The following is a 14,165-nucleotide window of genomic DNA, read 5'->3' as shown; positions in this document are numbered from 1 at the left end:
TTATAAGGAAAATTACGTTACATAAAATTCTTCAAAGTAAATAAATTAATTATCAATTGTTTTATTAACTATTTAGGTGCCTATGTTCCATGCCGTTTTCTTAAAAAAGACAAACAACGATAACTAAATTATTTCATCCTTGGCATTTATTTTCCAAAACTAGATGTTCGATTAGACGGCAATAGATTATTAATTTAAATATCTTTATACCTATCTGAAATCATTCGAATGCTATTTTTCTAAAATTAATTGTTACAAAATCGAAGATTACCTGGATAATTTTTTTTTCTGCAAAATCAGTTGGTTAAATTTAGGAATACAGAATATGTGACATAATAGGAAGAAACAAATGAGAAGAAATTTTACTTGTTAACGATATGTATCGATAACTTTATATGTTTTTATAATAGCATATGTTTTTATAATAGTATTTTTATAATAGAAAATGGTTTTCACCTTTTTTTTTAATTAAATTTGTTAATTTTTAAGAATTTTAACACCATTTAAGTTCATATCTGGCAATATCTGACTTCTTTCTTATTTTTTCTTGTTACTTTCGCCATCATCTGATACATCATAAGCAAGTTTATAAATAATAATGGCCATTTCATCACTTTAATTTTTCGCACTATAGATGCATTTCTGTGGGCTGCAGAGTGATCTGCATTATACATTTTTCACCTACAAATATAACAAGCATTAAATCTCAAACTAATTATTAAATATTAATTTTTTTATTCCATGATATTTCCTGTACTTTTTACTACACATCTTAGTAGTTTCAAACTTTAATAGTTTGTGCTTAGCAAATCAAAATGTATAATAAACACCCAAAACAACGTCGCTTTTAATCTTATATAGAGAAAAAAACGGTAGCAAATTATAGAAATTATTCATTTTTTTCAGAAAAGAATGAGTTAAAAGTACTATATTATTCTTATGTGTATAACTGTAAAAGTAATTTTAAGTAGGAGTATGATAAAGTTACCGTCTAAAAAATCTTATATTTTGATGATAAAATTGAGAAATTTATTATATTAACAAAAAGGTCACTATATTTTAATAACACCACAAGATTTACTAAAAAAAATGAAAGCTAATAAAGAAAAAATAAGCTTTTTTGTGAGCACTTTTTTTCTATACTTGAAATTTTAACCCCAAATTTCTTTATATCTAGTGTAATGCTCTGCTTTCAACTTTCCTGCCTTACTTGGAATATGCTCGTAATTTTGAAGATATTAGAAACATTTAACTGGCGCCTAGAGAGCTTCGATCAATAATTTGCTTCCGTGAAGTTGTAGCAGCTGATGATGATTTACAAAATTAAAAGCATCTTATAATATTGCGCTGTATAGTTAATTTATTCTTTGTTAAGGATAACAGAAAAAATGGTAATTAATTTCCAGAATGTTTTAAATTTTCCTGGTAGTAAGACTCGCAAATTAAGAATAATTTTCTTTTTCCTCGAAACTATTTTGACAAAACATCGCTCAGATTAAATTAAAGTTTTTAGAACATCAAATTGTTGTTTGAATACCCACATCTAAAGAATTTCGAAGGTATCAATATTTCCCCAAAAGCAATATATATTATTATATTTATATCGAAACCAATACACAAACTGTGCTGTTTATAAATAAAATACAAATTGTACTATTCATAGTATATAAATCAATATAAATAGTTATTTTGGTAAAATATTACGTTTAAGAAAAAATCATTCCAATCATTGTAGTCTTAAGATTTACGTTTTTAAACTTACTTTTGTTCAATAAATATATTATTTTATTTTTATGAAGTTCATTTGAAAAGAAACCATTACAATTACTGCAGTCGAAAGATATAAGTTGGTTTAAAATATTTTTCGTTCCATAATTTAATTTTCAACAAAATACTTTGGCTATAAGTGTTACAATCATTGTTGTCTTCTGATATTCATTTTCTTAAATTCGTTTTCCAGTTCTATAACAAATTCCGTATTCAATCTGTTACTCAACATAACATGTAACTCAAAATACGTTATAGAACAAAGTGTATAGTAAGAGGATCGTAAAGCATGTAAATTTAAAAGTTCAGCTATTGAGGGTGACTCTGAAATTCTTGTGGCCCACGTAGAGGAGTAATAGCAACAAAAAAGAAGCTAACATTTTAATATGAAATTACAAACGAATATAGCGTAGCAGATTATATTTTATTTACTTAGTTTCAAGTTGTTTAGCATAGAATACATTTCAGATAGAAGAGAAAATGGAGCGACAGAGCATTATCGTGTTATGATTTTAAAGAAGGATTAAATAAAAAAGAATGTTCTCAATGGCTACAAATAGCATTTGGAAATAAAAATCCATTTCGTTGTACTCTATTCAAATGGCTTAAAGAATTTCTTACCCAAACATGAACATAGAGTAAAAGTTAATTTTAAGCAGCCCATGAACAAGTATTGTTAGAATATTACAGCACCAACAATTTTTAATGAAAATATTTTTATATTTCTTATACGATACAGACTATAAGCTAAAGTTAAATCGACAGAAATTCCATCACACAGCGGTCCCCGATTTTCTTCCATTCTGGAACCCTCAATGATTGATTTTTTGACGAAACCAGACTTGAGATTGTCGAATATATTGGTGAAAAAGCCAATATTTCACAAGCTGTAATCATGTAATATATCTTTATATGAATCACGGATCTAGAATCGTGATGGCTAAGGGAATAGAACCGAATGAAGTACCCGCGTGCGAATCTCAACGAGGTAGGTCGATATGAATTCAGCACCCGACCAGTGCAGACGTAAAATAAGACGGATCACGGACTAGAATCCCCTTGCCGTCAGGCTAACTATGAAAGATTTTAATGGTTTTTCTCTCCATGGAGCGCAAATGCAGGTGAATTCCTATTAAAAAGTCCTCAACGAAAGCACATTCCTCCCAATGCTTAATCCAGGAGCTCTTTTGTATTCTGCATGAGTTTAAAATCACAAGGCTACGAGGTTGAATGTTGGTACTCGTAAACTCAAAATTGGGTCGACTGTTGCGAGACAGTGATAAAATAAGAAAATTCGCGGATCTAGAAATTGGTTGTTTAATAATTTAGAAACACCTTTCTTCACAATTTCCTTGAGTACGCAGACAACTATTTCTGTCATACATAGTAAGTTTTTTTTTGCAATCGTGTGTAGTTTATCAGATTGACCAATCCTGTTACTAAGCAGGAATGATATTCCTGTTGCGTTTTCATAACAGTTTTTTTGAATAGTTGTATTTTGGATATTGCAAACAAAGTTCTAAGTCTCTGAACCCCTGTGCCTCTTACACGAAATCCTAGGATTCCGCCTAGAACACCATTTGTGACATACTGCTATACATACAGTCTAACTAGTGCGGAATTTAAGTAGTTTTAGATAATATTTTACTACTGAAAAAAAGAATTAAAATAATTTTATTCATGGTTACATATAAGTAATTTGAACATGTATATAAAAACTCTGAAAGTAAGATTCTTATGCTGAGGCTAAAGTTTTATAAAAATTATAGAATTGTATTAAAAATGTCTGCTTTAGTTCAATACACTTAAAAAAATAAGAAAACCTCAAAAGTTGGAGGGTATGTACTGTTCTTTACCAGAGTGTAACAGATTCCAATTTATATTTAAGTTTAAAAAAATGCTAAGAACTTTGCATCAAATATAAATTTTTAAAATAATTTTATTCAGATTTATTAAAAAAACTTAACTAAACTTTATTAAACAACTTAAGCTGTATAACAAATTATAGTTTCTGATTGTCTCACATTTGATATTGATAAGCACTCTAATAAAATCTTCCGATTTCCTAATCTTATTGCTTAGTATATTACCACGCTCCCTTCTTATTATTGTTTTGAGGATTATATGAAACTAAAAATAAGTATAAATATAAACTGTGAAAAATTCCTCGATAAAAATGGTTAAACAGCAATTTATTTGTCACTTTACAATATTTAACCAAAAAAGTCAAATACCCATTAAAAGATGATATTCAAACTTAAGTGAGAAAAATCGTTTGATTGTTTTTACTTAATACGGTTTAACAACTAGAATTCCATGTCCGCCAATTAGGCCTACCTTAAGCCATTTTATTCTGGGCATGTGAGTACATACTGATAGGGCTGATTGATCAATCTCATAACTGGCAAAACAAGGGTTCGAATCCCAGCGTTGATACCGCAATGTTTCTTCCATTCCTTCAGCGCATGAGAAGTTTTCAGTGTCCTCCTACACTCTTTAATCGGTGACCCAGGCTCATCAGAATACGAGATTATCATTTACGCATAAATGGCGCTGCACCCACAGAGTGCCAATGTCAGTTTAAGTTTTATTTTCATGGTTTAGAAACTATGCTAGTTGTAAATGGTTACAAAACCGTAACGGTAAAAAAAATGTTCCTAGCCATTAATTCTATGGTTAATCAGACGGGTAGTGTGCTGCCGATTATTTTACCTTAATTTTGGAATGAAAATTATAACATTGTAACATTTGATCCCAATTATTTAGTAAATTATGAAATTGAAAAAAAAAAACATTTCTATTTATAATAGTAATGAATATTTATATAAAGCACCATCCTTAAATCTCTATCTTTTCTGCAATAAAAGAGAAAGGTGGAAAACTCCTGGCTTTTGTGCGAAAAAGAACTCTTTTCCAACTCTTTATTTAAGAGAACAAAAGAGAAGACAAGCACGTGAATTGAAAGTGACATTGGATTGCATAGTAGGAACTTCTCATGCATCTCAATTCCGTGAGACCGAGTCCTTATAGATTATTTAAAAGAGTTGTAACTTATCCTACTGATGAAAACAAATTTCACTTCAGTGAGAACAGTTGTTAGATATTTTATTTAAATGGAAAGAAGTTGCCGAGCTTTACAAAATCTTCTCATTTCTAAGAGTTTTTGGTCATTAAATATCTTAACAAGTTAGTGATAGTGATGGACATCGTATAAAGAAAATAAAAAGCTAGTTACTGTAGCTTTGAAATTATTCAACTAACTCACTGCTAATGCATACTTCTGAATTGTTTTCAAAACTTATTCTGAGCTTTAATTTTATCTATAAAGATGTGAATTGAAGAAAACTGAAGATATGATGATGTTGATATGAGGTTAATGTTAGGGTTCTAACGGATCATATTATGTTATAACATACATTATATTATTACATACATAATGCTCATATTCAAGATAAGACGCAACTTTATCTATAACGATGTGAATTCAAGGAAAAAGATAGTGCTGTATGATCATGCTGATATGAAGATAATGTTAGGGTTCCCGTGGATTATATTATGTTGTTGTTGTTTCTAATGTCACTTGCCACACGGGCAAGTCTGCTTGGTGAAATCGGGCAAATTAAAGGTACAGTGTGCGTTTCTTGTTTTTCGGTGGCGCCATCCTATGGCCAAGAATTCGTCTTCAGCCACACACACGTTACAGCCCGTTTTATAGGGTGGATCCATGAATCCACAGATCGTAATTTTGACCTGAATCAGAGAACGATCAATCTTCAATCCAGTACCCCTGAGGTATTGATTTGTTATGGGAACATGGAGGACTTTGTGACTCGACAGATTTAACGTGCATCAGTCACCGTTTACTAACGGGGAGTATTCGGCCGGCGAGGTTAGTACCCACGAACTCTCGGACATGGGCCTAGCGCCCTACCGACCAGGCTATCCCGGCCTGGATTATATTATATTATATTACAATACATTACATTACACTATATAATATTACATTGTATAACATTACATTGTATTGCATTACATTACATTATTATATAGATGCGACGCTTAATTTCAAGACCATAAGGCGTAAATAATTAAAGCAGAACAGGTTAGAAATACGAAAAAATGTAGTTTCAAGCAGATATTTTAAACTATAGTTGCAGCTTCTTTTTGACTTGAATAAGGAAACTAATGATCTTGTCTATATAACTACTATAAATTAAATGTCTATATATAGCTATTATAAATTAATGTTTTTAATTTGCATTTTCTCGAAGTATTAAGTTGTTGTAAAGTTAAAGTTGTTCCTTATAAAGAAATTAAATACTTTAGGCCTATCCAAACCTTAAAAAGCTAGTATCAACTTCGCTAGATGATGGTTTATTGAAACAATTACTTATGTAATTACTAAAACTGGCACGTTGGGATTACTAAAACACATTCAAATATCGATATTAGTTACTCGATATTATTTGTCTTTTAACAGCTCGGAATTTTTATCGGTCTCTCTTTATGAATGGCAACTGCCGCTTTTTGGCTTTGGATTTGGGGCTCAGAGATATTCCTCAGTCCATCGAACTAATTACATTGCTCAAATTTGTGCGTGACTCAGACCATGAACCACTTAATCCATGCAAATTACTTAAATCGATAGTAAAATATTTAAACTTCTTTGCTTAATATTGGTATTTTAAAGTATTTTTGTATTAATACTTTTAAGTATCGAAATTTAATATCGATACTTTGAAATATCGTTACTTTGACATATTTTAATAGTATATTTCTCACAAGCTTAAAATTGTATAATATTTTTTCTAAAAAGTGTTGATTAACAGATCCATTGAAAGAATTTTTTTATTGAGATTATTGTCATCGGTAGATTATACACCCTGCGAAAGTCATAAGAAGTCTAAAGGTACGTTACTTTGGGCATTGATTTGATACGGATAACATAAACAAATTAAAAAAGATTAACTCACAAACCCTGTGGGAGCTAAAAAATTCTTCATTTTGATGTCTAGTTTCAATTTTATACCATTTACAAAGAAAATTGGAGTAGCATTGCTGTGTATAGGATCAAATGATCGAAACTGATTCAGACGACCTTGAATTGCAAATAGGCTGTAGAGCATAAGAAGAAGAACTTTCAATTTAACATTTCGTTCGTAACTGTAACTATCAACATATCATTACCTAAGTTATGTTAAGATTGAATTCAATTTTAATAATTAACTGAAAGAAATGAGTTAGAAAATGTTGCTAGTATTAATAGTCTTGGATTATATTCAGGAAATTCGATGATACTTACTGGAGATTATCAATAGAAAAAAATATTTAATTTTTAGTGGTAGTCAATAGCCAATTCACATCTGATCAATGATCGAGTTGCTTTATAATTTTGAACTCAATTCAGAAGACAAGGAAACTCCTAAATCAAGCGATAAAACTAACTTTCTTTCGTGGAGGATTTTTTTCAGTCATATTAGATTTTTATCGCGGGACGTTAAATTAAGAGTTTTCATCGTTATGCTACATAAGCTTTTCGAAAATCCCTATTCAATGATTACATATCCAAATTACATGATTTATAATTTCTATTATATCACATAATGCAGGTATGTTTTAATTTTTCACAATAACAACCAATAATGAAGTAGTACTGCAACCCATTTTTATCTCTATTCATTTATTTTTTTTAAAAAATTGTATTAAAAAATTGTATTAAAAAAGAGCTGTCTTCAAATGTGGACGCAAGGGAGTTTTTATATAATGTTAATTTATGTTTAAAAATATCTTAAACTTATTTTTTTTACCATAAATGTTATGGTTTTGTTTCTGTTTACGTTAGGAATGATTACTTAATAGAAAAAGAACGCTCGAATTGGTATAGAAACTTTAATCTTTCAACTGATGCAGTTTCCCAGTAGCCTCGCTCATAAAACACGAGACAAATCGATTCTGGGACCGGCAATATTTTTTCTTCATCTCAAGACACAGGGGGCAGTGCTACAATGGACTTCACTGACTCTCTACCCACACCCAATCCCATCTTCTGTTTAAGCGCCACTTAAAGAAAGGAAAAAGGGGAATGGGAATGGATCGAATTTTAATCCGGAATCCCTCCCTACTTCCTATCGGAAATACTTGGATCAATGCAAGGCGGAAGATTTCTTTTCCCTCGCAATCTGTGCTTCTAAAAGCAGGATTTATTTTGATTTGCTATTCTCTCTCACGTTAACAAATCTATTTATTCGTATTATCCTACGGATAAGGGTTTACTCATGTAACTTGTACTTGGTCCTTAAGTTCCCCCTACCCTGATATAACTAAGATGCTCCGCAGAGAATCCACACACAACGGTTATCTCCATAAGATTTTTAAAGTGTAAGGAATTTTTGAAGTATAAGGATTTTAAGTGTAAGGAATAATTATACTTTTTGATTCATAAATTTAATCCATAAGTACTTGGCCAAAAATATAATGTATGAAATACATTTATATTTTATTTTATTTCATTACCGTCGTTGAACAGCCGACCCAATTTCATGCGTTTACGACTACTAATGCTCAACTCCGTAGCCTTGTAATTTTGAACCAATCCAGAAGACAAGGAAACTCCTGGATCAGTATCCCCAGAGGTATTAATTTGTTATGGGAACATGCAGAACTTTGAGACTCGACAGTTTTAACGTGCATCAGTCACCATTTACTACACGGGGAGTCTTCGGCCGGCGAGGATCGGACCCACGACCTCTTGGACATGGGCCCAGCACCATACCAACCAGACTATCCCGGTCTAACATTGATATGAAAAGTGTGGTATTACAAACTTGTTTGCACCAAAATGAATATTTCTTCTCAGAGCCTCGGTGGCTCAGGGGATACAGCGTTCGCCCCCCAATGAGGTGACTCAGGTTCGGAATCTCAGTGGTGGCTGGTTGGTAAGAATTTAGCTTCCGGCTTCCACCGACTATAGTGCTGACGTAAAATATCCTCAGTGGTAGGCGTAGACGGTACCCATAGAATCCCCTTGCAGTCGGGCTAACAGTGGGAGGTTTTCGAGATATACCTTTTCATATAACGCAAGTACGGGTTAGTTCCAGAAAAAGTCCTCTGGTTCGTCCCAATGCTTTATCCAGGAGTTCTCTTGTCTTCTGGGTTGGATTCAAAATTACAAGGCTATGAAGTTGAACACTGATAGTCGTCAACTCAGGATTAGGTCAGCTCTTCAAAGCTGGTTGTAAAATAAAATTTTTAATACATGTGTATTTCTTTCTGCTGTCTTACCACTTTAGCTTTAAAAAAAGCATTTCGTTTTGACTTCATGTCTTTAATATTTATGTTATGAATATTTATAGAAACAAGATAGTTATTAATAGAAACAAGATAGCTATCTTGCTTCTATAAATAACTATTTATAGAAACAAGATAGTTCTATCTACCATAAGTTCTAATAATGAAACTACTGCTAAACTGGTGTCTGCTTTGTTAAAAAAAACTGCAATTAAAAAAAACATTATGTACAAATAGGGTAAAAATTATTTAAATCACTGCTGCAAATAAATGATACAAACATACATATAAATGCATGATAATCACACAATGTCACGATCTGTCAAAGATAATCTATACACATTTCTGCTGAAATTATAATTGATTTGTTCATATGATCAAAAACCTTCTTTCAGATAATGAGACCGCCTCGCCTCTATTATTCTTTGTGCTTTCAGAAAACTATTGAACAAAAAAAAAATTTATATTTTAACGTAAAGGAAGAAAAATATTTAAGTCTTTTTATAAAGTCTGGTGTTAAACATAAAATTTATAGTTCACATTTTGGAGTTAGAATGTTAGCATTCTAAAATTATTTCCCTTTAACTTTTAATATTCTTAATTAACTTCCCTTTAACCTTTCCACAAAAAAAAACGCAATTATTTATGTATGCATTATACACTAGCTGAAATAAATATTCGCGAATTGAAAAGAGGGCTGTTCGTGGAAAAAAAAAATCCTAACTAAAGTGGGAAGTTTTAAAAGCAAAGCAAGATCAATAAAACTTCTTTTTAGGTCAAAAATTCCATTAGTTTCGATCATTTACGTAAAAAGGGATGTTTTATACTTAAAAAGCACTTTTTTTAGTAGTTTATTCCAACGATAAATTTTTTTTCAAGTTTAACGAATTCGTGACAAAAATTTTAATCTATCCACGTTCCTATAAGGAATTCAAATTTCTTACATTATACAAATTTAATTCAAAAACGGAAAATAACAAATATCTGTTGTTCTCAGAATAAATTGATTGAAAAAAACGAGTGAAGAAAAATTACAGAAAATTGTTTCGATTTCGAATTGCTTTAACGTGATCTCTTTATTTACCTATAAATAAATAACATTATGCACTCGATTTTGTTAGAAAATTAGGAAAGAATTCAGAAACAGTCAACCTATTGTGTTGTAAATAATGAAAATTGTTTCAAATTAAAATATCTTTATTATTACTGGAACAGTTTAGTGCGTATTGGAAAATGCCAAGCAAGCATAATTGAAAACTCACCTTTGAACTTGCAAAACACTTTTATTAGACTACTAATGTTCAAATTGTAGCCTTGTAATATTGAACTCAATCCAGAAGACAAGGGAAATAACTCCTGGATCGAGTAATGGGAGAAATTTGCCTTCCTGGTGGACTTTTTGAGGGAACTAATTGCGTTACATGGAGAGGAAGACCACGAAAACCTCCCACGGTTAGCCTGACGGCAAAGGGACTAACCCATGATCCGTCTACCACTGAGGATATTTCACGTCAGCACTGTGGTCAGTGCAAGTCGGATGCGGAATTCGTATCGACTGGGAATCGAACCCGATTCGCCTCATTGGAAGGCGAACGCTCTATCCCCTGAGCCCTCGCGGCTCTGGCAATAGGCATTATGGAGCTGTTCTCTTTATCTGACACACCATAAGATCTTAATTCTATGAAAGTTATCGAACACGCAAGTTCGAAACAGGTTCGCGCCTAGCGTTATATTTATAGAGCAGGTCATATTTTTTTTTCAAATCTGAAATCATTTGTGGCGTTTCAGATCTTTAAATATAACATTCAGCAACTCAATATGTGAAAAAATGTTGAAATTGTGTCGTGGTGACTCAGGAAATGGAGCGTTCACCTCCCAATGAGTTCGAATAGCAGCGATGGCTGGTCGATATATATTTATGAGAATTTAATATTTTACCAATTTTATGTTGAAATTGATATATATTTAAAGTGCAATTATTATCTCACATAGAATTTGTCTTTCTAGGTCAAATAGCCAAGAAGGACAATGTTCGTGATATCCGAGAGCGTGCGCCAGAAAATGCTGGTGATAGTTGGGAAGCTGATAAGGACGAAAGATGTGGAATTAGCTGATCCAGTTGAAGCAAAAACGGCAACGCAATTGAAGGTAGGGCATTTAGTTAGAATGTAAAATAACAAACATAGTTTATATAAGTAAGATCAAACATAAAAAATAGCACATTTAAAATAGTTGAGATACTTTATGATATGAAAAAACTGTGGTAAATGTTTTTTTACTTTTCATGCATGCAATTTTTAAGCAGATCTTAGATCAGTGTTTCCGAAAGTAGTATATATCGACCCCCGAGGGTCGACGGCAACCTGCAAGGGGTTCATCTCAAGTGAAAAAAAATTGGGGGTTAGAGTTGAAATACGGGGACAACTCTATGATGTCAACTCTAGCTAGCTAGACTTCCAACTTTATGTGCGCACAAGATCACGAAGATTTGCTACATACTTTTTACGTGAAAACGTAATAAACAGACCGACAATACACTACTACGGTTTTGTATACAAACTTATTTCCGCAATTATAATATTAGTAGCGGAGTACAGGTTTTATTGTGCAATTATTTTATTCCATTTACATATTAATTAAATTAGTTTGAATTTAATTAATAAATGTATAAAATTAACATGTGTTTTCTTCACACTACACTTCACTATAGTTAGAAATTTAAATCTTTCACAGTGAGTAGCACTATACCAGCTGTCAAAAAAACATTTGAAGTTGATGAATTTGCAAAAAATCAATATCAGGAAGGCAGGGGTTTACATGAAACGGAAAAACATGGCAAGGGGTCTGCGAGGCGGAGCAGAGTTCGGGAACCACTGTCTTAGATGCTTTCGTGTCGCTGATTTCAAATCTGTAATCGGTTTCTATCTCCCAGCTACAGTTTTTTTAAAACAAACTTTTTAGTCTATTTATAATCTAAATGTGCAAGTTTAGAAATATTATGTATAACGGGGGTCGCATAGATGTTGCAGCAAAATTCTAAAAGAGTTAAGGCGCATCACCAAGATTAAAACTACATAGGAACCCTTGTACGGAAATGTCATACACAAGGGCACTTCCCTATAATGGATTTATTCTCGAATGCTTCTGAACAGGTCATAAGGGAAGCTTCACTAACCGCGTACGATGATATTTCCAGGTATGGGTTCCTACGTAATTTTAATCCTGATGGTGTGTCCTAACTCTTCTAGAAATTTGTCACAGCATTTACAGGACCACCCCTTATATATAAAACGCTTTTAAACTAGTACATTTCGGCAGAAAATGAACTAAATGTCATTTAAGTAAATCCACAGCCTTAAGAGAAAAACTAATTTCAAATTTGAAATCCCTAAATCCGAATTGGGCAATATCAAGTATTTGAATAAATGAAACAGAAAATTTTTTACCCAGTATAATTCAATAAAAATATCATTATTTGAGTCTAAGATTACTTATAACCTTTTTGCCTCGAAATATAAGGACAAACTCTAATTCCAGATTTATTAAAACCTTAACCTATTAGTATTTACCTTGACTTTAAATCTAAAGATAAATTCTATTAGTCATTTATCTGCACCAGACTAATTACTATAATTATTTAGGGACACGAATGATAGTTTTCTTTCTAGACCAGGCTACATAACTAGCTGCCCTGCATTCTAATAGTACCTTCTATTAAGTTAATCTTCAATATCTGACTTTAATATTAGTTACATGTTACTATACCTGCACTAGAATTTATAAAAACGTGTAATCAGTGTATAGTACAGGTAAGAACTTGTTGTCATTTTTTAATGTGAACTATCTGTAAGTCTCAGAAATAGCAGTCTGTACCGAGGCTGCCATTTTTTGACAGAAATATAAATTATAGCCCTTTGTTTGACCATGAGGGAAAAAATCAGTGTTAAGTTGACCAGTTTTCGACTGGTCAGAGAATAGATTAAATGAAACGTTTCTGTAATTTTTTTTGTTTTTCGTTTCATAGAAAGTACTGACGACATTAGACCTGACATCTCTAGGCGTTGGTAGTTGTGTCGGCACAGGAATGTACTTAGTCGCTGGAATGGTAGCGCACAAAGTAGCTGGCCCAGCCGTGGTCATGTCATTCATAGTAGCTGCAGTAGCTTCATTGTTCTCAGGTAAAGACCCTTATCCTAATTTTCAAAATCAAAATGTTACATTGTTTATATGTCATTCATAGTAGCTGCAGTAGCCTCATTGTTTTCAGGTAAAGACCCTTATCCTAATTTTTAAAATCAAAATGTTACATTGTTTATATGTCATTCATAGTAGCTGCAGTAGCTTCATTGTTTTCTGGTAAAGACCCCTATCCTAATTCTTAAAATCAAAATGTTACGTTGTTTAGATGTCACTTTCGTGAGTCATTTAACAATTTATTTACAATAACATGATTCCTAAATTACATATAGCCAGTATTTAAAATTAAAATACCCTATCGCTTCCATTAATACGTTATGCTGATTTCTGAATCTTTGTGGCCGATTCTCAAGTGCTTATGTCAGATATTACGCTTGTTTGAAAAGCCATGGATGCATCAGCGATTTGCAAGTAAAAACTTATCAAATACTTAATTTCGTAGTAATGTTTATATATTACAGAGAATAACAAAGTTGCCCTGGCACTACTATAAACTTAATTCAAATAAATTTTGATCATCATAGCCCTTCAATAAATCAAACATATATACATCTAAGAAACAAATAATCATGGGATAATTACTTGAAGCATGTGATAGTTTTTTTTCCCAATGTTGATGAAATTAAAAAAAATTCTTATATGCTTCAACTTTCTTTCCTAGCAGTGGGAAAAACTTCCACAAAAAGTGCCAAAAGTTAGCACTTACGCCAATCTAACCACATGAAATCATATATTTAACAAAGTTTATATGCTAGGGTATTTCAAGCATATAAATTGTTCTTCAACCTAAAGTCATTTTTTTCTTTTCTATTATTTAAAGTGAGGCTACTGGTATGCGTGGGATATCGGGAAAAAGTAGCCAAAGCGAAATAATTCGTGATTAAGTGGCTCGTGGAATTTGCTGACCTAATACT

General features: G+C 32.0%; 1 protein-coding gene across 1 annotated transcript in view; it reads left to right on the top strand.

Annotated features, from left to right (window-relative positions):
* The window catches only part of LOC107443081 (solute carrier family 7 member 14), an 82,583-nt gene that overhangs the window by 41,742 nt on the left and 26,676 nt on the right, over nucleotides 1–14,165 (top strand). Inside the window, exons 2-3 of the mRNA XM_016056829.4 lie at nucleotides 11,062–11,202; nucleotides 13,079–13,232. Of these exons, the coding sequence (XP_015912315.3) occupies nucleotides 11,083–11,202; nucleotides 13,079–13,232 (274 nt within the window). The 5' untranslated portion in view covers nucleotides 11,062–11,082. The remainder of the gene's footprint in view (nucleotides 1–11,061; nucleotides 11,203–13,078; nucleotides 13,233–14,165) is intronic.

The sequence above is a fragment of the Parasteatoda tepidariorum genome, chromosome 10, assembly GCF_043381705.1.
Source record: "Parasteatoda tepidariorum isolate YZ-2023 chromosome 10, CAS_Ptep_4.0, whole genome shotgun sequence".
Classification (NCBI taxonomy): Eukaryota; Metazoa; Arthropoda; class Arachnida; order Araneae; family Theridiidae; genus Parasteatoda; species Parasteatoda tepidariorum.
Note: the sequence above shows the minus strand (reverse complement) of the source record. Positions and strands in the feature narration are given on the sequence as shown.